This window comes from Pungitius pungitius, chromosome 8 (assembly GCF_949316345.1).
Source record: "Pungitius pungitius chromosome 8, fPunPun2.1, whole genome shotgun sequence".
NCBI lineage: Eukaryota > Metazoa > Chordata > Actinopteri > Perciformes > Gasterosteidae > Pungitius > Pungitius pungitius.
The window spans coordinates 14972446-14994042 of record NC_084907.1 but is presented as its reverse complement, the minus strand read 5'-3'; the positions used below and the strand labels follow the sequence as shown (position 1 = coordinate 14994042).

Sequence of the window (21597 nt, the reverse complement as noted above, 5' to 3'; positions counted from 1 at the left end):
TTCACACAAAGTGACTCAAGCACTCGAGCAATGGGATTTTAGAGTGTTTTCAAAGTGAACTGAAGAGGGAGAGGCTTAAAACAAATACAGGGTTTATTGTTGACTGCCTGCTATCATTATTATTTTCTTTTTTAAATGTCCCAGAGTTAATTTGCACCAGAGCAATCCAACAATGTAAACACATACTGTGGATGACCTCACAGATTATTTTTTTTCACTTTGTTGACATCTATTGTGGAGTTGTTTCAAAAAGTCCCCTTTGCACAAAACTGTTCATAGGTCAGTCATTCTGTAGGAAAAACGTCAACGTTTCCACCAAACGCAGACCAAGGAGAGTCTTTATCCTGCCCCCTGGTGGAGACGCGTCTCGTACTCCTCTGGTGTAACAGTTAAGTGGCTTACACAGAAACGAAGGCCTTTTAATGTTTGAAAAAAAGAATAATCACAGTTAAGGCGGCTACTGTGTGCCTCATGGGTACTGCATTAAATCGGTTAATGAGGCAGAGTGGTGATTCTCATGCTTTGACTCGCGATGGGGTACGACACCATCGGGGTGGTGGCGTGACTCATGGTGATGCCGGGCATGGGCTGCGTCATCGACACGGCCACCGGTGCCACAGACACGGCCACTGGCGCCATAGAAACAGGTGGCGCCATCCCCTGGGCGATGGTCTGTGCAAGAGCGGCGGACAGGGGGGTGATCTCGGGGTTGAGGTGAGGCGGGGGGGCTGAAGCTTGGGAGGCGTTACTCTGGGCCGCCGAAGGGGCGCCGCTAGACGCGACCAGCTCTTGCTGGATGACGGCCCGAGGTTGCAGTCCGGCGCTGCTCAGGGTGGTGTGAGTCTGAGCGATGCTATGGTTGTAGGAACTTATGGCACCCACGGGGGGCACCAGACTCTGCTCAGTGGGTGCCGGCGTGGAGGACAGCGTCATCACCTTGGTCTGGCTTCGGAACTGGGCGTTTTGCTCCAGAAGAACCTCATTTGTGGCAATGAGATTTGAAACCTGAGAAATACACGAGACTTGGATTAGAAAAGGACTGTGCTCAGTACAACATCGGCGTCGCATTGGCCGGAAATAGTTGGGTTATTCTAAATAGTATAGTTGCTTTGAGTCAAAAAGAACATTTTGCAGAAAGAATAATAATATTTCATTGGGGTGTCATCAAAAACCCTACGTTCTTAGTATTAGTTAGTAGTAATATAACTTTCCTACAGTCCTAAAAAACCTTGAATGGTCCATATTAAAACTTTAACATCTTTTCAAGATCATTTTGAACACTATGTTATAAAATTGTCAAGAAGTGATCATGAGTCATTCAGTCAGGTAAGTTACATTTTACAATATAATTCAATGCTATATAACAGTCTCTGATAAAGTTTGAGTTTATCAAATCTAATTTTCCCTTCAGACCCTGATTTTGTCAACATATTGTATTGCACTACATTATGCAGTCAAATGTGTTCTTTTGCCCACCAGTGTATCTGGTATCAGTCATAGCTACAGAAAATGTTCTTTGGACCATCTCTCATTCTAACCTGCTTCTTCAACTCCTCCACTCTCTTCCTCAGCAGGGAGTTCTCCTCCTCCAGGAACCTGTACTCCAGCGGGCGCGGTGGAAAGGTGGCTTGAAGTCCCAGCTCATAGTGGGCACCTCCACTCACGTCGGCCAGACGCAGGCCCTCCAACCGCCGCCTCTTCAACTGTAGAGCCGGGTGGTCCATGGAGGCCTCAAAGGAGCTTGCGTCACACAGCCCACTTTCAAGCAGGGGGTCATAAAGGGAGCAGGAGCTCCTGTCAAAACGCCGTGGCCCCGCAGAACTTATAGACAGACAAGTGCTCATCCCACCTCCACCTACCCCCCCGACTCCTGTGATACCTGGATCTCTGCACCCGGCCAGGCTGGGACAACCCATCCCCATGCCCATCATATTACTTCCACCGCCACCTCCCACAAGTCCTTGCATTCCTCCACAGGCACCCGCTCCTACACCACCTATGCCTCCCCCAGTGTTCACCATCCCACTGGTACCTGGCCCAATAACTCCACCAACTCCAACCCTGGAGGGCTCATATTCATAATCTTTTTGGACATGGCGAAATTTACACTTATTGCCCCTCTGGCACTCCCCCTTCAAGAAGTCTCTGCAGATAGGGACTTCCCCACGGCTGTGGGGGAGATCCATTGGGGACAGGCCGAGTCGTGCTGCAACTTTCCCTCTTAGCCTGGGGGGTAACTCTCCCGTTTTCTTGTAATAGTCCTCATCCTCTTTAGATCCATGGACAAAGCGGCAGTTGGAGCGCATACACTCCTTGTTCTGGTGGTCATGACAGAAGACAAACTCATTCTTTTGCACCCCCAAGTCTGGCACCTCATTAAAGTCTGGGTGTTTAAAGCGGCAGCGCTTCCCTCTCTTGCAGACATTGCGAATGAAGTCCCTGCAGACACCGCCAAATGCCGGTCCTTGCCCCCCGCCTCCGCTGTTCCCACAGCTGTTGCCATTCCCGAGTGCCCCTCCTCCCCCCATGCTCCCGGAGCCAGAGACGTTGCCTCCAAGACTTCCTCCTGATCCAACTCGGCCCTCCGCCGTGCCCGCTGCCGAACCAGACCCAGGTCCTCCTTCTTCACCCAGACTCCCACCACTTCCGCGGCTACCTGACAGGTAGGAGCTGTCCCGCTCAGGCATAGCGCTCGGCCCAGCTCGAGGAGAAAACACCACTCATGTCTCTGAGGGGGGCCGACATGACCTGCCAAACATTCACATACAGAATTAAACAAGTCATGAATAGAGTTTTCTTCATGATGCAATTCCCTATTCAGTGCATGCCGGTTGGATTTGTGTCGGACTTCTTCTCATACTGCTCTGACGTCATGCACATGGGGTTAACTATGACCTCACAACATAGAGCCAGGCCTCGCAACAACTGCCTTACACAGGGCATGATGAAGAGTGCCTGATCGAAGAGCTGACTGGCCCTTAATAGTATAATGTTTGGTGTAGATGTAATATTTAACGCTAGATTGTGGTCGATGATAGTCGAATGCAATGAAGGCTTCATCTGGAGCAAACCGATGGAGTGGTTGATAATAGCGACACATGTTTTCGTAAGCAGTCGGTAAATGAAGTGCACTCGTATTATGTAACGTTAGCCTACCTAAATAAGTAACGTCAGCTAACGTTGAGCATTGCCATGTTTGACGTATACGAGCTAGTGAATGCTATCGAACGTTAGCTAACTGACGTTAGGTATGCTGTTGTCTTACCAAGTATAAACTATAGACAGGATCCAGAGAATAGCCGAAGGACTCCCACGCAGAAAGGCCCTGCTCTTGTTCACTGAAATGTCATATAGCTGCAACATCGATTAGACACGTGTTTTTCTTTGGTTTAACGGCAATTTCCTCGATGGTCTGTTCACAATATTATTGCATTTTTTGCCACCAACAAAGAAGACGCTCTTCCTCTCTGGTTCCCTAGCTGTCCTCCGGTGCTCTTCTGACCACTAGTGGCGAAAATCCCGTATAGCACTGAAGTACGTTTGTTTCATGTACTTTTGTTTGTCTCATAACGGAGAAAATGTTCAGTTTTTTTTTTTCAAGGTTTGATAGTATTTAGAGGCCACAAAACAATGGTAAACTAAACTAGAAATGACCGTTGCGTAATAGCAGCATTTCATCTGATGCACTTCCCCCACGTGTGCGTAGTTCGGTGGAAATATGCGGAACCTGTTGAAAGTGTTGAATGTGTCAGCTGATTAAGTTAACTCACCGTGGGCCTCTAGTCATCCATCGTCTGCAGAGTGCTGCTACGCTGACGTGTGGATTGTCGTCCAGGTCCATCTTTACGGAAACGTATGGAAATGAGCTGTCAAGCCGCAAACCAGCTGTTGCCTGCCTCCAGATGAGCCCTTTGTGCAACATTTCATCAACCCGTCCGCACACAATCCAAGGGATGACAGCGCAAAGGGTTTCCCACCTGGTGCAAGCCTACGTGGCCCTGGTGCTCTGCTTCTCCGAAGTCCTGCACGCCGCCTCGGAGTCGAGCAGAAGTTACTACGACGTTCTCAATGTGGAGCCGTCGGCCACGGACAGCCACATAAAGAAGGCCTTCCGCCGACTGGCCATCAAGTGCCACCCAGATAAGGACAAGAGCGCTGATGCGGAGAAGTCTTTCAGGGAGATTGTTGAAGGTAAAACAAAAAGAAAGTGCATATATATTGTGTATGTAATTTATGCAAGTGAAATGAATTGCACAGCCTCTCGAAACGTTTGGTTTCTTCATTCTGGTAAAAGGTAGGTTTTATAAACGCAGTCTAAAGTTATTAGGAAAGCTGTATGCTGTTGATTTGTTCTCTGCATCACACAGAGAGGAGTTTGCAGGCATTTGTGTTTTTTCCTTTAGACGTACGGTACCAGTCAAACGTTTGGTAGGGGGATTTGATAGTCATCCACCTGTTTCCTCGTTCCCTAGCCTACACGGTGCTCTCCACCAAGGAGAAGAGGAAGCGGTACGACAGCGTGGGCCACGAGGCTTTCCTCAAAGACGAGGAGGCCTCTGATGACCCCGAGGATGAACATGACACAAGCTTCCCTTTTGGTGTGGAGGACCTATTCCATGACTTCGATGGGAGTCCCTTTGCGGAGGAGACATTCTTTCGCAGGACTTTTTATCACAATGGGGCGGATATGGATGGTCCATATGAGCATTCCATTATGGAAGAGTCCGATTACAGCTTCATTCTTGGGGATGAAGAAGAAGAGCATTATTTCTACTAAATGTTCCTCATCTTTGACCCTCTATGATTACTCATGTTTTGTGTGTATTTTAATGTTTTTTTTTATGATTAAGTCTCCCTAATAAATTGTTATCATATTATCCGTGTCTCATATGTAGAAATCCAAATGATCAGATCTGTTATGTGTTTTTAAAGAGCTCCATTGACTGGCACTTGGCTCTGATGTCTCTGCCTACTCCTTTTTTCCTAATTTAAACAGTCACTGATCTCTACACCACTCAACCCAATTTCAAAACCATGTCTTTTTTTTAGCCTTATGATTATTATATAGACACCATTCCAGTTTTTCCGTCTAATCTCTTTATAATGTACGTTGGTGTGTTTGTGGTTGAACACTCTCTCTAAATAAACCTGACTTGAATATGGACTCTCTTTGTTTTCTGCCCCTTTGGTAGACAACTTGTAGGTTCTGTGCTTGTGTGCAGGTTTGGGAGGTTCACTGATGTAGGAACCAATCGGACCGCTAGAACACTTTTCCTGTGTGGGTGTGTCCTCAGTTACTGACTAACACACAATTTCCCCTGCGCTAGCATTTTAGATCTGTCAACGTTTTACTCCATTTCTCAAAGGGAGGATTGTGCACTTTGACCCAGAGGATATCCTGTGCCCTCTCAGCATTTGGAGCGTGAGCGCACTAAAGCCAACACAAGACAAAAGTCCTTTACAGCTTAAGGCATCTGTATCGAGATAAAAGGTGATTGAAGCATTTTTTCAAAGCAGACAAAAGTCATACTGGATTCATTAACTTGCAGGCTCGACAATGATGGTAAGTATGCCTGAAAATGTTCTTTTAAACAGATGCTGAGTGTCATGTGACTTGCACTGGCTGCACTTTTGACTTTCACACTAATGTGAATCTACTTTACAGCTGTTGGTATAAATGGTGTCCCATTGAATTGCAGGAAGAAGTCAAAGAGACATCTACTCTGAGTGTCCATGGTCATAATATCAAGGTGACGGAAGTGTTGGAAGACGGGGACACACTTACTTTCCTCATTGTGTCTCAAAAGGTGAGATGATTGATCTTTTTATTATTATTTGCTGCCATAGCTCCATTGGATCTAGAGCATTGCAACATCAGTCAATGTGTTAGAATTATGGAGTTGCGAAAAACATTGATACATTTTTGTCTGTTGTCCGCGCCAGCTGTCCGGGACGGGGGAGCACCACGTGGCCCGGACCTATGACGATTTTGAATGGCTGCAGCAGCTCCTGTTCTCTCCGGAGGATGAGCCCGGGATACAGGGAGTCATAGTCAGTGCTTCTTCACTTCATCTGCGCACGTCTTATTTCACTTAAATGAATGCACACTATTCTGGCAAAAACTTGACAATCGATCCTGGATCATCTGTGGAGTCACAAAAGGTAGAAAGCAAAATTTGTTTAAAATGTTGCTGTTAACCCCCCCCAGCTAATATACTGACTCTTCATCACAACTACAAGTACATAAAGTGATGTGTTCTTGTAATAAATTGCCTTTGCAACTGACCAAATCACAAGTGTTTTCTTCGTATAATAAAAACATAGAAGAGGTGCTGCAGTCAGCCATGTTATTGGTTTGCTGCTTTTAAAATGCTCCTCCTTTCTTTTTTAACATCCTCCTTTCCTTAGTGACGAGGAAGCTCATTTTAGAGCTGCCATTCTGCCAGCTTGCTCGAGTACTATAGGAACTTAAGCCCAAAATGTGTTTCCTAATGGATGTAGAAAAGGCAATAGTACCGATCAGGAGGTATATTTTTATACTACTTCCTAGTACGACCCAACGTGCAGCGGGATTGTGTTTGTCTCGTGTTGTATAAGATCATGCTCTCTCGGATCCAGGGCATTACACTTGCATACACTGCTCATTTCAAAGAGCGTTACTGTACGTTACTCTCCCAAACCTGGCACTTAATTAAAGAGTTTTGTTTTTGGAAAATACATGATTTAATGAAGTAATAAAATCATCCTTTTTCTTTCCAAAAGTTTCCATCTCTTCCTGCAAAGGCTCATGTGAATCCCTCGGCCAAGGTTATGAAACAGCTTGGTGAGTCCAGCTGACACCCCCCCCCCCCCCCCCATGCAAAATGAATTCAAACATATTGTTCATTTCTATTTCACGTTGTTTCTTTTCACATGATGAAGAGTGTGATACCAAGGGCTGAAGATGATGCAAATGTTGATGGTTTCCCTGCAGGTTTCCTGGCTTTAGGAGAGTGGCAGCTATACTGCAAAGCGCTGGAAAGCTTCCTGCGGCAGGTTGCTGCACACAGCATCCTCAGCAAAAATAAAGCTGTGGAGATCTTCCTGACTAGCTCAGAAGTAAGTGGAAACAAATAGCAGTAGAAACAAAGAAGCAGCTTTTAGTGACATGGTCCAAAAAAACATTTCTTGATATACTGTACAAACTGTCAAAGTTTATAAATGTGTCATTGTGTCCAGCCTCCAGGAAGACAGAGAGCGAGGAAGAACCTTTTCAACCGTCTGAGTCAAGCTGTGGAGGAACGGAGGAAAGAAGGCTACAAGGTACAGAACTGGGACTCGTACAAACCCAGTGGACAGTCTCTACGCCTACCTGTTGGGTTTTGGGACCATGATGTCTCTGTGTGCAGGATGTGGATGAATTCTTTCAAACCGAACGCAACCATAACCTTGTTCTGACCAGCTACGCCAAGACTGCAGCTGAGGTGAGACGGTCACCTGTCCTTACCCATTTTTTTTGTCCCTCACACAAGATCTTTACACTTCTTCTGATTTTCTTGCAGCGATTCCTAGATGTGGTGCAGTCTGAGCAAAGTAAGAACATTTCACTTAAGCCGCAGAGATGAGTTGAGATGTTATTTAAGATGTATATGTGGTAAAAAAAAAAATCTATGGGATGGTACGTATTGTGTCAGTGTTCATCAGTTTAGTCCCAAGCCTGATGTCAGTGTGTGCTCCGTGTGCATGTGATTGCAGAAATAGCAGTGGCCTGTGCACACTTCTCTGCTTCTCTGCATCTGTGTGTGGAACCGGTGGAGGATTCTGACCAACAGGCCTTTTCCAAGTGAGACAGTCCCACCATTGGTCCCATGCAAAAATCCCATGTTCTTAAAAGAAATGTGTAAAAGTTATAATAAATATGCGTGATATTTTGATACAGGGCTTGTGTAAAATTATCTGAAGTCTTTGATTCTATAAAGGTAAGTTCGGTTTGAGCTTTTTAACATGGATTTATTTAAATAACAATGTGCCATTGCTTTGGCAGAATCACTTCACATAATGTGCCTGTGTGTCGGCAGAAAAATATGACAAGTGTTGCTGAGAACAACATGAACACTCTTGGGCTCGGCCTGGACCTTGAGTCACGCTGCCAGGAGGCCGAGAAGGTGGGTTCTAAAGTCACTTTACTGGTCATGATATAAGTATTTTATCTCTCCATCTTCTTTAAATCCTGGCCTTAAGCCAAAGTGTGAAATGCAGCACTGAATCCTCCGACTAATATTACGGTGAGTAACATGATTACTATTTCCAACGCAGGAGATGCTCTTCAGAAGAACCTGTAAACTGGTGGAGTTGGAGGCTGCCAGAAGGAATGCGGAGAAGGCCAAACCTTTGAAGAAGGCTTCTGTGAGTGGATCAGATGTAAATGCTGTCTTCTGGCCAGCAGGGGTCAGTGACGCTCTTCAGGAGTAGCCTTAGACCTGGAAACACGCAGGTTCAATCTGTGTGACATGTATATAATGATGATCAACATCATGCTCCCTCTACTCATCAGATGGAGGAGGCAATGAAAACGACGGAGATGGAGTTCAATCACATTTGTGTGGTGGCTAAACAGGAGGTAAAACATCCAATCCGTTCCACGTGGCTCAGTCTTTAGGGCATTCTATGACATCCTTCTTGCTGATATTCACACACTGTGTTTCTCCCAGGTTCATCGGTTCCGGGCTGCACGTGTGAAGATGCTGCAGCAGGCTCTGGTTCAGTGGGGTGAGAAGCAGCTTCTTACGGCCAAAGAAAGTGCCGACCAGTTTAACCAGCAACTGCAAGCCTACAGCGGGGAAGCCTAGTGGACTGACTTTTAATGAAGCATAGACCTAGCATGGGATAACCCAAACACATCCTCCACACTGTTGTGCTGGGGTTCGGTGCTTCAGTGGATTCATTATAAAAAAACAGTGTCCACAAGGACAAGTCATTGAAAAAGAAAGGGAAACCTTATTTACGGTATAATCAAACAAGCGTATAATTTGAGCACTCCTTCACTCTCTCTTCAATCCCACTTCACCAATAAAGCCCATGCAGAATGATGGTATTCTATTCCCCACTCATGGAGTTGTGCTGAGAGGGTTATTGTGCTGTTCTCCAGCCAAACCACCAGCCAGGGTCACTCAAAATAAAGTGTGATGAATTGATCCCCAAAGTAGGCTACCTGCTTGCCTTCGTGTGTGTGTTTTTTTTACTCCCGGATCATTAATCAGTTGGATTCACTGTTCCGACAAGGACGAGGCAACAAGGACACTGAGCTCTCGGGGAGACTATTCTGGCTTTGTGAATATCTGTTAACGATTTCTCCTCCATATTTCCCGCGTGATTGTAGGAAATCTGTCGGGAGGTCTGGCGTTGTGCTAAATAGAATAAAACTATGGCAGACTTTTTCTGCACACAAGCACATCCTCCCCACCCCCCCCCCCCCCCCCTCCACCTATTCTGTGCGGACTGTAGGTTCATATCTCAGCACCGCTGTGCGCTTCATCTCATCTGTTCTGGCCTGTAATGTGTCCGCTGGGTGAATGAGGAGGAGTAAATCCCATTTGAGGGAATGAGTCAGAGAAAGATAGATGACGGAGGGTGGAGAGGAAGGTGGGCTTATTTGACGACGAAGGACTAGATAAGGGTAACTAGAAAATGCATTTCCTGCTGAAAATGCGTTGGAATGCAAAAAGCTGAAGTTAATTTCAAAAAGTTGCTTAAAGTACAGAAATGAAACAAGCTGAAATTATTCTAAATATTGCTGAAAGAATAGAAAAAGCTGAAATACATTTTAAAATGGCTGAAAATACAGAAATGAGTAAAGCTGAAATGAACTTGAAACAATTGCAAAAAAACTGAAATGGGAGAAGCTTCTATGAATTTGAAATCACAGAAATAATAAAAGCTGGAATTAATTTCAAAAAGTTGCTTAAAATGCAACAAGCTGAAATTATTCTAAACATTGCTGAAAGAATAGAAAAAGCTGAAATACATAAATGAGAAAAGCTGAAATGAACTTGAAAGAATATCAAAAAAACAGAAATGGGAGAAGCTTCTATGAATTTGATATCACAGAAATAATAAAAGCTGAAATTATTCTAAACATTGCTGAAATAAAAAAGGCTGAAATACATTTAAAAATTGCTAAAAATACAGAAATGAGAAAAGCTGAAACGAACTTGAAAGAATTGGAAAAAACAGAAATGGGGGAAGCTTCTATGAATTTGACAAAATACAGAACTAATAAAAGCTTAAATTACTTCTAAACATTGCTGAATCTTTTTCATTCAAACTTAATGAACTTGTACACCGCTTTGCTAGTCTTCTGACAACTCAAAGCGCTTTAATACTAGATGACATCTCTCACCCATTAATACACTGATGACACAACCTACCATACACAGTGGCACCTGCCCATGTGCACAGAATAAACAAGACAGGAGAAGATCCTGGCAACAAGTCAAAATAAAATATAAAAACATTTTGCATGGTTGGTGAGTGCCTCAAAAGTTTGCAAATAGTGTAGAAATTACTGAAAGCTTCGTGGCGGTGCCATCAAAAACGCTCCTGGATACTTCCGGATAAGTTAACCGTCATGTCTTGATGATGTCATAAAGATGCGCGGTTTTGTGAAATAAACATGGACGCATACAGCGCCAATGACTAATACAAGTACTACGTGTTTCACTTGGACAATTAAATGTTAGTGGACACACACAAATACTACAGCCCCCATCTCGATTACAATTGTTCACTCCTCAGTGCGCAGTTTCGCCCACCAGCGGACCCCCTCCTCCCCCCTAACCCCGGCTGGTCCACCGTAACTTTTGACGTGCTTATTAACTGACGGACCTTCTTGCGGTCCGATGAAGGTTATTAATAGTATATTAAGTTGACGCTTTGTTGCGTAAAATAAAGACCAAACGATCTCCTGTCATTCGCGTAAGAAAACAAACTCACGTATCTGCAGTTCAATCACCGAAGGAACAACGTCACGCCACTCCCCGTAACTTTTGACGTGCTTATTAACCTACGGACCTTCTTGCGGTCCGCGAAAAGGTTATTAATAGTATCACTCGCGTAAAAAAATAAACTCACGTGCCTGCAGCTTAATGACAACACCGAAGGAACAACGTCACAACCACGGTTTAAGTCTCCAGCGGGGAGTAGCCTCGTTAGCAGTTTAGCTAGCTAGCAATCTAGTACTTATGGCTCTCACATGTCTCAAATATCTTACGGTCCAGCCTCCACATTACTTACGGTCTGCTCATCCCGGGTCTCCGTCCCAACTCACGACGCACGTCCACACGTACCGTTATCTAACCACGGTTAAACCTGCACGTCCCTGAGCTACGTCTTTATGGCCATAGATCAACAGCTGATCGCTAATTAGCTCACGGCGAAGAGAGTGAAGAGATTTAGACAAAATCCACACCTCAAACAAATGCTTCCTGGAGCAAAACTATTTGGAGTAGCCAAAAAATAATGACATTTTGAGAGACACAAGACTCTACCGAACGTTTGAGTGTAGTTTGTATGTCTCTATGTGTTTTAAAACTGCTCAAACAGCCGTTTACAAAAAGTGTACCGGCTGTGTTTTTTTTTTTTTAAATGTTGGCAGATTTGTATGGAAGCGTATGGGGCTCGGGGCAGACTTTGTCTCACAATCAGGCTCCTCACGCAAAAAGTAAATAACTCTGACATTCCAAACTTATACGAGTCCAACCAGCACAAGCACGGCTAATGTTTTCTTTTTAAATGAAGGCTGAAAAGTGAATATTGTGGCCGTAAAGATAAAAGTGCCTCTTTTTTTTTTACTGAATCCTCACACGGCGCTCACTCTAAATCGCGGGACAATCCGGAAAACTCCACTCTAAATTCGAAAGAAACCCCAAAACTAATGAAACATAATTAGTGTTTATGAAAAAACTATAATAGATATCAACAAGCTGTTTTTTTTATAAAATTGTTAAGACTTGTGTCAACATTTTAAAGTTTAAATGGTGTCTCTAGCTGAAAGATTGGAAAAGCTGAAAAAGTTGAAAGTTGAAGAAGTTTTGAAAGGATTTGAAAATTTAATCCATTAGGAAACCATGTTAAAAAGGTTGAAGATATTAATTTATATTAATTCAATTATAAGAGCTAAAAAGCTGAAAAGTCATAGCACCCCTCCCCTGAATGAGCTGAACATTTTAATATTTGAATGGTCTTAATAGCTGAAAGTGTGAAGGAGTTGAAAGGTGCGGCGGAAGAAATAGTAGAATAAGGCGGAATAAAGACTAGAAAATGCATTTCCTGCTGAAAATGCGTTGGAATGCAAAAAGCTGAAGTTAATTTCAAAAAGTTGCTTAAAGTACAGAAATGAAACAAGCTGAAATTATTCTAAATATTGCTGAAAGAATAGAAAAAGCTGAAATACATTTTAAAATGGCTGAAAATACAGAAATGAGTAAAGCTGAAATGAACTTGAAACAATTGCAAAAAAACTGAAATGGGAGAAGCTTCTATGAATTTGAAATCACAGAAATAATAAAAGCTGGAATTAATTTCAAAAAGTTGCTTAAAATGCAACAAGCTGAAATTATTCTAAACATTGCTGAAAGAATAGAAAAAGCTGAAATACATAAATGAGAAAAGCTGAAATGAACTTGAAAGAATATCAAAAAAACAGAAATGGGAGAAGCTTCTATGAATTTGATATCACAGAAATAATAAAAGCTGAAATTATTCTAAACATTGCTGAAATAAAAAAGGCTGAAATACATTTAAAAATTGCTAAAAATACAGAAATGAGAAAAGCTGAAACGAACTTGAAAGAATTGGAAAAAACAGAAATGGGGGAAGCTTCTATGAATTTGACAAAATACAGAACTAATAAAAGCTTAAATTACTTCTAAACATTGCTGAATCTTTTTCATTCAAACTTAATGAACTTGTACACCGCTTTGCTAGTCTTCTGACAACTCAAAGCGCTTTAATACTAGATGACATCTCTCACCCATTAATACACTGATGACACAACCTACCATACACAGTGGCACCTGCCCATGTGCACAGAATAAACAAGACAGGAGAAGATCCTGGCAACAAGTCAAAATAAAATATAAAAACATTTTGCATGGTTGGTGAGTGCCTCAAAAGTTTGCAAATAGTGTAGAAATTACTGAAAGCTTCGTGGCGGTGCCATCAAAAACGCTCCTGGATACTTCCGGATAAGTTAACCGTCATGTCTTGATGATGTCATAAAGATGCGCGGTTTTGTGAAATAAACATGGACGCATACAGCGCCAATGACTAATACAAGTACTACGTGTTTCACTTGGACAATTAAATGTTAGTGGACACACACAAATACTACAGCCCCCATCTCGATTACAATTGTTCACTCCTCAGTGCGCAGTTTCGCCCACCAGCGGACCCCCTCCTCCCCCCTAACCCCGGCTGGTCCACCGTAACTTTTGACGTGCTTATTAACTGACGGACCTTCTTGCGGTCCGATGAAGGTTATTAATAGTATATTAAGTTGACGCTTTGTTGCGTAAAATAAAGACCAAACGATCTCCTGTCATTCGCGTAAGAAAACAAACTCACGTATCTGCAGTTCAATCACCGAAGGAACAACGTCACGCCACTCCCCGTAACTTTTGACGTGCTTATTAACCTACGGACCTTCTTGCGGTCCGCGAAAAGGTTATTAATAGTATCACTCGCGTAAAAAAATAAACTCACGTGCCTGCAGCTTAATGACAACACCGAAGGAACAACGTCACAACCACGGTTTAAGTCTCCAGCGGGGAGTAGCCTCGTTAGCAGTTTAGCTAGCTAGCAATCTAGTACTTATGGCTCTCACATGTCTCAAATATCTTACGGTCCAGCCTCCACATTACTTACGGTCTGCTCATCCCGGGTCTCCGTCCCAACTCACGACACGCACGTCCACACGTACCGTTATCTAACCACGGTTAAACCTGCACGTCCCTGAGCTACGTCTTTATGGCCATAGATCAACAGCTGATCGCTAATTAGCTCACGGCGAAGAGAGTGAAGAGATTTAGACAAAATCCACACCTCAAACAAATGCTTCCTGGAGCAAAACTATTTGGAGTAGCCAAAAAATAATGACATTTTGAGAGACACAAGACTCTACCGAACGTTTGAGTGTAGTTTGTATGTCTCTATGTGTTTTAAAACTGCTCAAACAGCCGTTTACAAAAAGTGTACCGGCTGTGTTTTTTTTTTTTTAAATGTTGGCAGATTTGTATGGAAGCGTATGGGGCTCGGGGCAGACTTTGTCTCACAATCAGGCTCCTCACGCAAAAAGTAAATAACTCTGACATTCCAAACTTATACGAGTCCAACCAGCACAAGCACGGCTAATGTTTTCTTTTTAAATGAAGGCTGAAAAGTGAATATTGTGGCCGTAAAGATAAAAGTGCCTCTTTTTTTTTTACTGAATCCTCACACGGCGCTCACTCTAAATCGCGGGACAATCCGGAAAACTCCACTCTAAATTCGAAAGAAACCCCAAAACTAATGAAACATAATTAGTGTTTATGAAAAAACTATAATAGATATCAACAAGCTGTTTTTTTTATAAAATTGTTAAGACTTGTGTCAACATTTTAAAGTTTAAATGGTGTCTCTAGCTGAAAGATTGGAAAAGCTGAAAAAGTTGAAAGTTGAAGAAGTTTTGAAAGGATTTGAAAATTTAATCCATTAGGAAACCATGTTAAAAAGGTTGAAGATATTAATTTATATTAATTCAATTATAAGAGCTAAAAAGCTGAAAAGTCATAGCACCCCTCCCCTGAATGAGCTGAACATTTTAATATTTGAATGGTCTTAATAGCTGAAAGTGTGAAGGAGTTGAAAGGTGCGGCGGAAGAAATAGTAGAATAAGGCGGAATAAAGACTAGAAAATGCATTTCCTGCTGAAAATGCGTTGGAATGCAAAAAGCTGAAGTTAATTTCAAAAAGTTGCTTAAAGTACAGAAATGAAACAAGCTGAAATTATTCTAAATATTGCTGAAAGAATAGAAAAAGCTGAAATACATTTTAAAATGGCTGAAAATACAGAAATGAGTAAAGCTGAAATGAACTTGAAACAATTGCAAAAAAACTGAAATGGGAGAAGCTTCTATGAATTTGAAATCACAGAAATAATAAAAGCTGGAATTAATTTCAAAAAGTTGCTTAAAATGCAACAAGCTGAAATTATTCTAAACATTGCTGAAAGAATAGAAAAAGCTGAAATACATAAATGAGAAAAGCTGAAATGAACTTGAAAGAATATCAAAAAAACAGAAATGGGAGAAGCTTCTATGAATTTGATATCACAGAAATAATAAAAGCTGAAATTATTCTAAACATTGCTGAAATAAAAAAGGCTGAAATACATTTAAAAATTGCTAAAAATACAGAAATGAGAAAAGCTGAAACGAACTTGAAAGAATTGGAAAAAACAGAAATGGGGGAAGCTTCTATGAATTTGACAAAATACAGAACTAATAAAAGCTTAAATTACTTCTAAACATTGCTGAATCTTTTTCATTCAAACTTAATGAACTTGTACACCGCTTTGCTAGTCTTCTGACAACTCAAAGCGCTTTAATACTAGATGACATCTCTCACCCATTAATACACTGATGACACAACCTACCATACACAGTGGCACCTGCCCATGTGCACAGAATAAACAAGACAGGAGAAGATCCTGGCAACAAGTCAAAATAAAATATAAAAACATTTTGCATGGTTGGTGAGTGCCTCAAAAGTTTGCAAATAGTGTAGAAATTACTGAAAGCTTCGTGGCGGTGCCATCAAAAACGCTCCTGGATACTTCCGGATAAGTTAACCGTCATGTCTTGATGATGTCATAAAGATGCGCGGTTTTGTGAAATAAACATGGACGCATACAGCGCCAATGACTAATACAAGTACTACGTGTTTCACTTGGACAATTAAATGTTAGTGGACACACACAAATACTACAGCCCCCATCTCGATTACAATTGTTCACTCCTCAGTGCGCAGTTTCGCCCACCAGCGGACCCCCTCCTCCCCCCTAACCCCGGCTGGTCCACCGTAACTTTTGACGTGCTTATTAACTGACGGACCTTCTTGCGGTCCGATGAAGGTTATTAATAGTATATTAAGTTGACGCTTTGTTGCGTAAAATAAAGACCAAACGATCTCCTGTCATTCGCGTAAGAAAACAAACTCACGTATCTGCAGTTCAATCACCGAAGGAACAACGTCACGCCACTCCCCGTAACTTTTGACGTGCTTATTAACCTACGGACCTTCTTGCGGTCCGCGAAAAGGTTATTAATAGTATCACTCGCGTAAAAAAATAAACTCACGTGCCTGCAGCTTAATGACAACACCGAAGGAACAACGTCACAACCACGGTTTAAGTCTCCAGCGGGGAGTAGCCTCGTTAGCAGTTTAGCTAGCTAGCAATCTAGTACTTATGGCTCTCACATGTCTCAAATATCTTACGGTCCAGCCTCCACATTACTTACGGTCTGCTCATCCCGGGTCTCCGTCCCAACTCACGACACGCACGTCCACACGTACCGTTATCTAACCACGGTTAAACCTGCACGTCCCTGAGCTACGTCTTTATGGCCATAGATCAACAGCTGATCGCTAATTAGCTCACGGCGAAGAGAGTGAAGAGATTTAGACAAAATCCACACCTCAAACAAATGCTTCCTGGAGCAAAACTATTTGGAGTAGCCAAAAAATAATGACATTTTGAGAGACACAAGACTCTACCGAACGTTTGAGTGTAGTTTGTATGTCTCTATGTGTTTTAAAACTGCTCAAACAGCCGTTTACAAAAAGTGTACCGGCTGTGTTTTTTTTTTTTTAAATGTTGGCAGATTTGTATGGAAGCGTATGGGGCTCGGGGCAGACTTTGTCTCACAATCAGGCTCCTCACGCAAAAAGTAAATAACTCTGACATTCCAAACTTATACGAGTCCAACCAGCACAAGCACGGCTAATGTTTTCTTTTTAAATGAAGGCTGAAAAGTGAATATTGTGGCCGTAAAGATAAAAGTGCCTCTTTTTTTTTTACTGAATCCTCACACGGCGCTCACTCTAAATCGCGGGACAATCCGGAAAACTCCACTCTAAATTCGAAAGAAACCCCAAAACTAATGAAACATAATTAGTGTTTATGAAAAAACTATAATAGATATCAACAAGCTGTTTTTTTTATAAAATTGTTAAGACTTGTGTCAACATTTTAAAGTTTAAATGGTGTCTCTAGCTGAAAGATTGGAAAAGCTGAAAAAGTTGAAAGTTGAAGAAGTTTTGAAAGGATTTGAAAATTTAATCCATTAGGAAACCATGTTAAAAAGGTTGAAGATATTAATTTATATTAATTCAATTATAAGAGCTAAAAAGCTGAAAAGTCATAGCACCCCTCCCCTGAATGAGCTGAACATTTTAATATTTGAATGGTCTTAATAGCTGAAAGTGTGAAGGAGTTGAAAGGTGCGGCGGAAGAAATAGTAGAATAAGGCGGAATAAAGATTAGAAGAACAATACTTGGAATGCTTGAAGCATTCCAACTAATTAGAAGAACAATACTTGGAATGCTTGAAGCATTCCAACTAATTATGCCATGCAGTGCCTATCCAAACCGAAGGAAGTTTGGTACGACCTTAAAATGAACGGCTGCCTCCTCAGAGAAAGGGGTGGTCCTCATTACTACTGGTCCTAAGAATCCTACAATGTTACCAAACAACAAATAAAGTGGTTTCAATTTGTATTTTACCTTGTATACGACTCTTCGTTCGTTCACTCTCATGTTGAATGTGTCCTAGAGGAATACAAATGCATATACTTCAAGCCCTAATAGACTAATAGTCTATGACTCTTCTGCAGCATCACATTTTTTTCCAAATTCAAAAGTCTTAATGTCAGAGATTTATAATCCATTGTATCCTCTTCGAGTAGGAACACACAATATATTCACTCTACTTATACTGTACACCATTTTTCAGCGTTTATTGATTTTAACGAGGCGCAGTAAATGTTAAATGCAAGACGTTTATGGACTATTTTTATGATTTTGTGATTTTATGTGAATGCTTCTACCTGAGAGAAGCACTGTGGATTCAAACCTGCAAGGTGTGCAGGATGATGAACAAAACGCTTTATGCTCTAGTCACACAAATGCAAATCTGTGTACCTTTTCAGAGGATTCTATATATTGTAACATTATTATCTCGGTTATTATCTGAAGCTGTGATGCATCCATCTCTGCTGCTTGTTAACTGCACAATACAGGATGAATTTCCTTAGGGGCAAGCGACATGTCTTGTGCTTCCATTATGTGACGGCAGCAGTTAACTATCACACGTGGGGAATGCTAACACACACACACACAATAATAAGAGCCCCTCTCAACCGCTAAGAGCATGACCCAGATAAAGGCCAGAGAGACCATGGCACCGCTCCTTGTCTCTGAGCTGTTACTAAGAGCTGATTTGCCAAAGCAGCTCATTACTGGTGGAAAGGCGGCACTCAGCACACTGGCCTATATGGCCCGGCACGTGCCGAGTGAAATAGGATATTGTTGGATGAGGTTATTCATACTTGTTCGGCAAGATCTGGTTTGAAATTACAACATCTTAACTTTGATTTCTGATCACTGATGGTATATTTGATCATTTGTCTCGTACACCTACTGCATGTGGTGGCAGTAATAGATCATGAATTCGGTCTGGTCTTTCCGTGGCTGTCTACATTGCTCTTCTCCATCTTCACAGTAGGCTTTGATTTATTTGAGGATCTCCCTGACCTGGGAAGCTGCAAGGACTACATTTTACTACTTTTCAATCCCAACGGGACATTGTGATCCCTTCCTGACAAAATCCAGCCTTTGAGAGCTGACTTTTTTGAACCACTCGTGTGATGCTTCTTTCATAGGGTCCGAGGCTCGGTGACAAATTGGGGAAACTGTTTGCAGTTGAGTCAACCCAAGGTTGTTGGTACCCCATTAAACGCAATCACAACTGTGTGGGATGAAGAATTCATCATGAGCAGAGGGAGAAAAACAGATGAATTCCACAATGCAGATGCCATAACCATCTGTAGTTCATACAACTTCATGAGGCACAGCCCGTCCTGAATGTGCAGCATAACCAGCACAAGGTGAATGCTGCAAAATAAATCCTCTCTGCCCTAATGGCAGCACTCCACAGATGATTTGGATGGTGGTTACTGTATCAATTTGCTCCCCCTTGTAGAGGATTATAGCATTGCAAAGCATTAGACTTGCTAATTTACTCCATCTCTATGTTCACTACTGAATGAATCCATAAATATTAATACTTTCACGCTCCCCTCCTGGCTGCTTGTTATGCACTGAAGGCATTGCGGGTGATGCTATGATATTGGTAATTAGGTTTGCAGGAATGATGTCAGCAGCAAACCTCTGGACAGCCTGACATGGTGAGGTGATGACTTTTCTGCCATTCTGGATACACAAGAGTGGTCTCTGAAACTACTGCAACATTGAAGACACTAACAGGAGACATGCCGCACAGAGGAAAAACTGTCCATCACCCGATTTCACATCATGATTATTCCTTTTTCTCTACATATATACATACCATTAAATATTGAAGAAGGAAACACGTGATCAGAAATAGTGATCATGTTTTTTACTCATAAGTTACCGTACAGTGACTTTGAACAAGTACACAATCCACAGGGCACACATACTCATGCAGATAGCAAAGGCCATTTCCCAATGCACCCATTAGAGTCAAATCAATTATTCATCTATTTTTCCACCCGAGTACCAGGGCACCCACACACACAGTCATGAGGTCCGCTTCCAGAGGTCACTTTGTCACATGGCTTCAACATGTGACCTCTTGTGCAGTCTCCAACACACACTGTGTGCTACATCGCGTGACATGTGGATACTATAAAATACTATTGTGGCATCACCTGTTCTGAGAGGAACAGCACCACTGAATGTTTTGGAAAATCTGTTTGATTTGAGGAGAAACTGATCTTTCATTTTTCTGTCATTATACCTGAACATACATACAGTACATAATAATGTGGTATTCTACAGCTCTAAAATGCAAATTTTATTTTGGCTTGATTTGTGGTGTTGTTAAATCTTTGATGAAAAAGTTTTCTCTAAAAATCCCCCCCGATTCTAAAAATATTTTTAATGAATGAATTTACCTGGCTACGTCCCTGGGCCTCTGGAGCTGCACAGCATTTACAGTTTGGTTCAAGGACACCTCAGCGGGGTGATAACCACGGCCTTCCACAGCAGTTGAAGGACAGACTCTCAGTATTTTTTTCCAAACAAACATACAAGGGCAAAGCAACCAGATGGAAAGCCATCCCCGGGCTGCGGCAAACAGAGGTTGAGCATCTGTTGCAGCCATTTGTCTAAGTCCACTCCGGAGCTGAACACAAGTACCGGCTCACCTCTCCTGCTGCTGTCACCGCTGCCTCCAGACGTGGAAAAGAAATACAAATGGGATTGGAAAAAAAAAAAACCCTGTGGATACTGCTATTAAAATCCTTTTGAGATAATGCAAGTCTAATTACATCCCACCCAAACTTCCATTGTGATTTGGAAGGCGCCGTGGCTGCCGCCGTGCTGATTGTGTTTTCATTCGCTGTTTGTAAGAGCTAAGAGAAAAGAGAAAATAAATGGAACAAAGCAAAACAAGCTGAGGCAAGCAAAAATATTTTTTTCTCTCTCTGAGGACAATAGTGAAATTGTTGAGCATTGTTTTTGGCGTAATGGCGTAATGAGATCTCTGATGACATCGGGACCGCAGAGAGTCTTTACATCTTCTGCCGCAAACTAAAGACACACCTCTTTGGACTATAGCTTCACAAATTGTAGCCCTTTAATTGTACTTATAATGGCTCTTATCAAAAGCCAGTTGTAAATTGGTTAAATGGTTGATATTGCACTTCCTTGTTTCTAGTTTGTATCCTTATGGTTGAAATGGACTTTTAAATGGATTTGTTTGTTGGTTCTTCTGAGTTTGTATCTCTATGTGGAAATGCACTTATTGTAAGTCGCTTTGGATAAAAGCGTCAGCTAAATGACATGTGATGTAATGTAATGTGATGTTCGTAGTCGTTATTACGGTGTGACTGTAGAAATGGATCATTTTGGCATAAAACCAACCAATGAACAAGCAAAAAGAGCTTTGCATCAGTTTAATGTCTCTAGTGCTTTCAAACTTTGTAAGAAATATATATACATTCATTATGATGATTCTGGGGGAGTGACTTTGGAGGGAGGCCGTCAGTGGTTCCGACTTGAGAGCAGTTCTCCTGTTTTTGGGAATCTGTTAACAACACTCGGCTGGGTTTGTGTGTTGGATGATTTAAAAGAATCCTGCTTTCTGCAATGTTGCTGGGAACGTGTTTGACAACAGCATGTAATAAAAATGGCTACACCTTAAAAAAAAATCAAACTCATTTATATACTGATAATGTCTCTGCACACATCTTATGGACCGCTGAAACAACAACACAATCTATTGCGAGAAACATTCACCGAGGCAGAAGGGAAACAGC

At 42.0% G+C, this 21597-nt stretch overlaps 3 protein-coding genes across 6 annotated transcripts; 2 read left to right on the top strand and 1 right to left on the bottom strand.

The window, feature by feature from the left end:
• Positions 1–75: 75 nt before the first annotated feature.
• Positions 76–3516, bottom strand: zc3h10 (zinc finger CCCH-type containing 10). The gene is made up of 3 exons (XM_037490192.2): positions 3266–3516; positions 1539–2748; positions 76–1005 (listed from the first exon to the last, which is right to left on the bottom strand). The coding sequence occupies exons 2-3, from the start codon at positions 2685–2687 to the stop codon at positions 493–495; spliced, it is 1662 nt and encodes a 553-aa protein (XP_037346089.1). The 5' UTR covers positions 2688–2748; positions 3266–3516; the 3' UTR covers positions 76–492.
• LOC119229631 (dnaJ homolog subfamily B member 9-like) lies at positions 2813–5165 on the top strand. Of its 3 annotated transcripts, none has more exons than XM_062563776.1 (4): positions 2813–3106; positions 3480–3534; positions 3784–4191; positions 4473–5165. In XM_062563776.1, exons 3-4 carry the CDS (start codon positions 3903–3905, stop codon positions 4775–4777), a joined length of 594 nt encoding a protein of 197 aa, XP_062419760.1. In that variant the 5' UTR covers positions 2813–3106; positions 3480–3534; positions 3784–3902; the 3' UTR covers positions 4778–5165. The 3 variants fall into 3 exon arrangements, with proteins under 3 accessions (XP_062419760.1, XP_062419762.1, XP_062419759.1); XM_062563778.1 differs by having other exon boundaries at positions 2813–3117; positions 3836–4191; XM_062563775.1 differs by lacking the exons at positions 2813–3106; positions 3480–3534 and having other exon boundaries at positions 3541–4191.
• A 182-nt stretch (positions 5166–5347) lies between these two features.
• On the top strand, positions 5348–9439 carry si:dkey-28n18.9 (sorting nexin-6). Of its 2 annotated transcripts, none has more exons than XM_037489730.2 (14): positions 5348–5563; positions 5700–5807; positions 5944–6051; positions 6763–6823; positions 6974–7098; positions 7219–7302; positions 7389–7463; positions 7542–7572; positions 7735–7822; positions 7919–7958; positions 8058–8144; positions 8296–8385; positions 8534–8599; positions 8691–9439. In XM_037489730.2, the coding sequence occupies exons 1-14, from the start codon at positions 5558–5560 to the stop codon at positions 8826–8828; spliced, it is 1107 nt and encodes a 368-aa protein (XP_037345627.2). In that variant the 5' UTR covers positions 5348–5557; the 3' UTR covers positions 8829–9439. The 2 variants fall into 2 exon arrangements, with proteins under 2 accessions (XP_037345627.2, XP_037345626.2); XM_037489729.2 differs by having other exon boundaries at positions 8296–8427.
• Positions 9440–21597: the final 12158 nt, after the last annotated feature.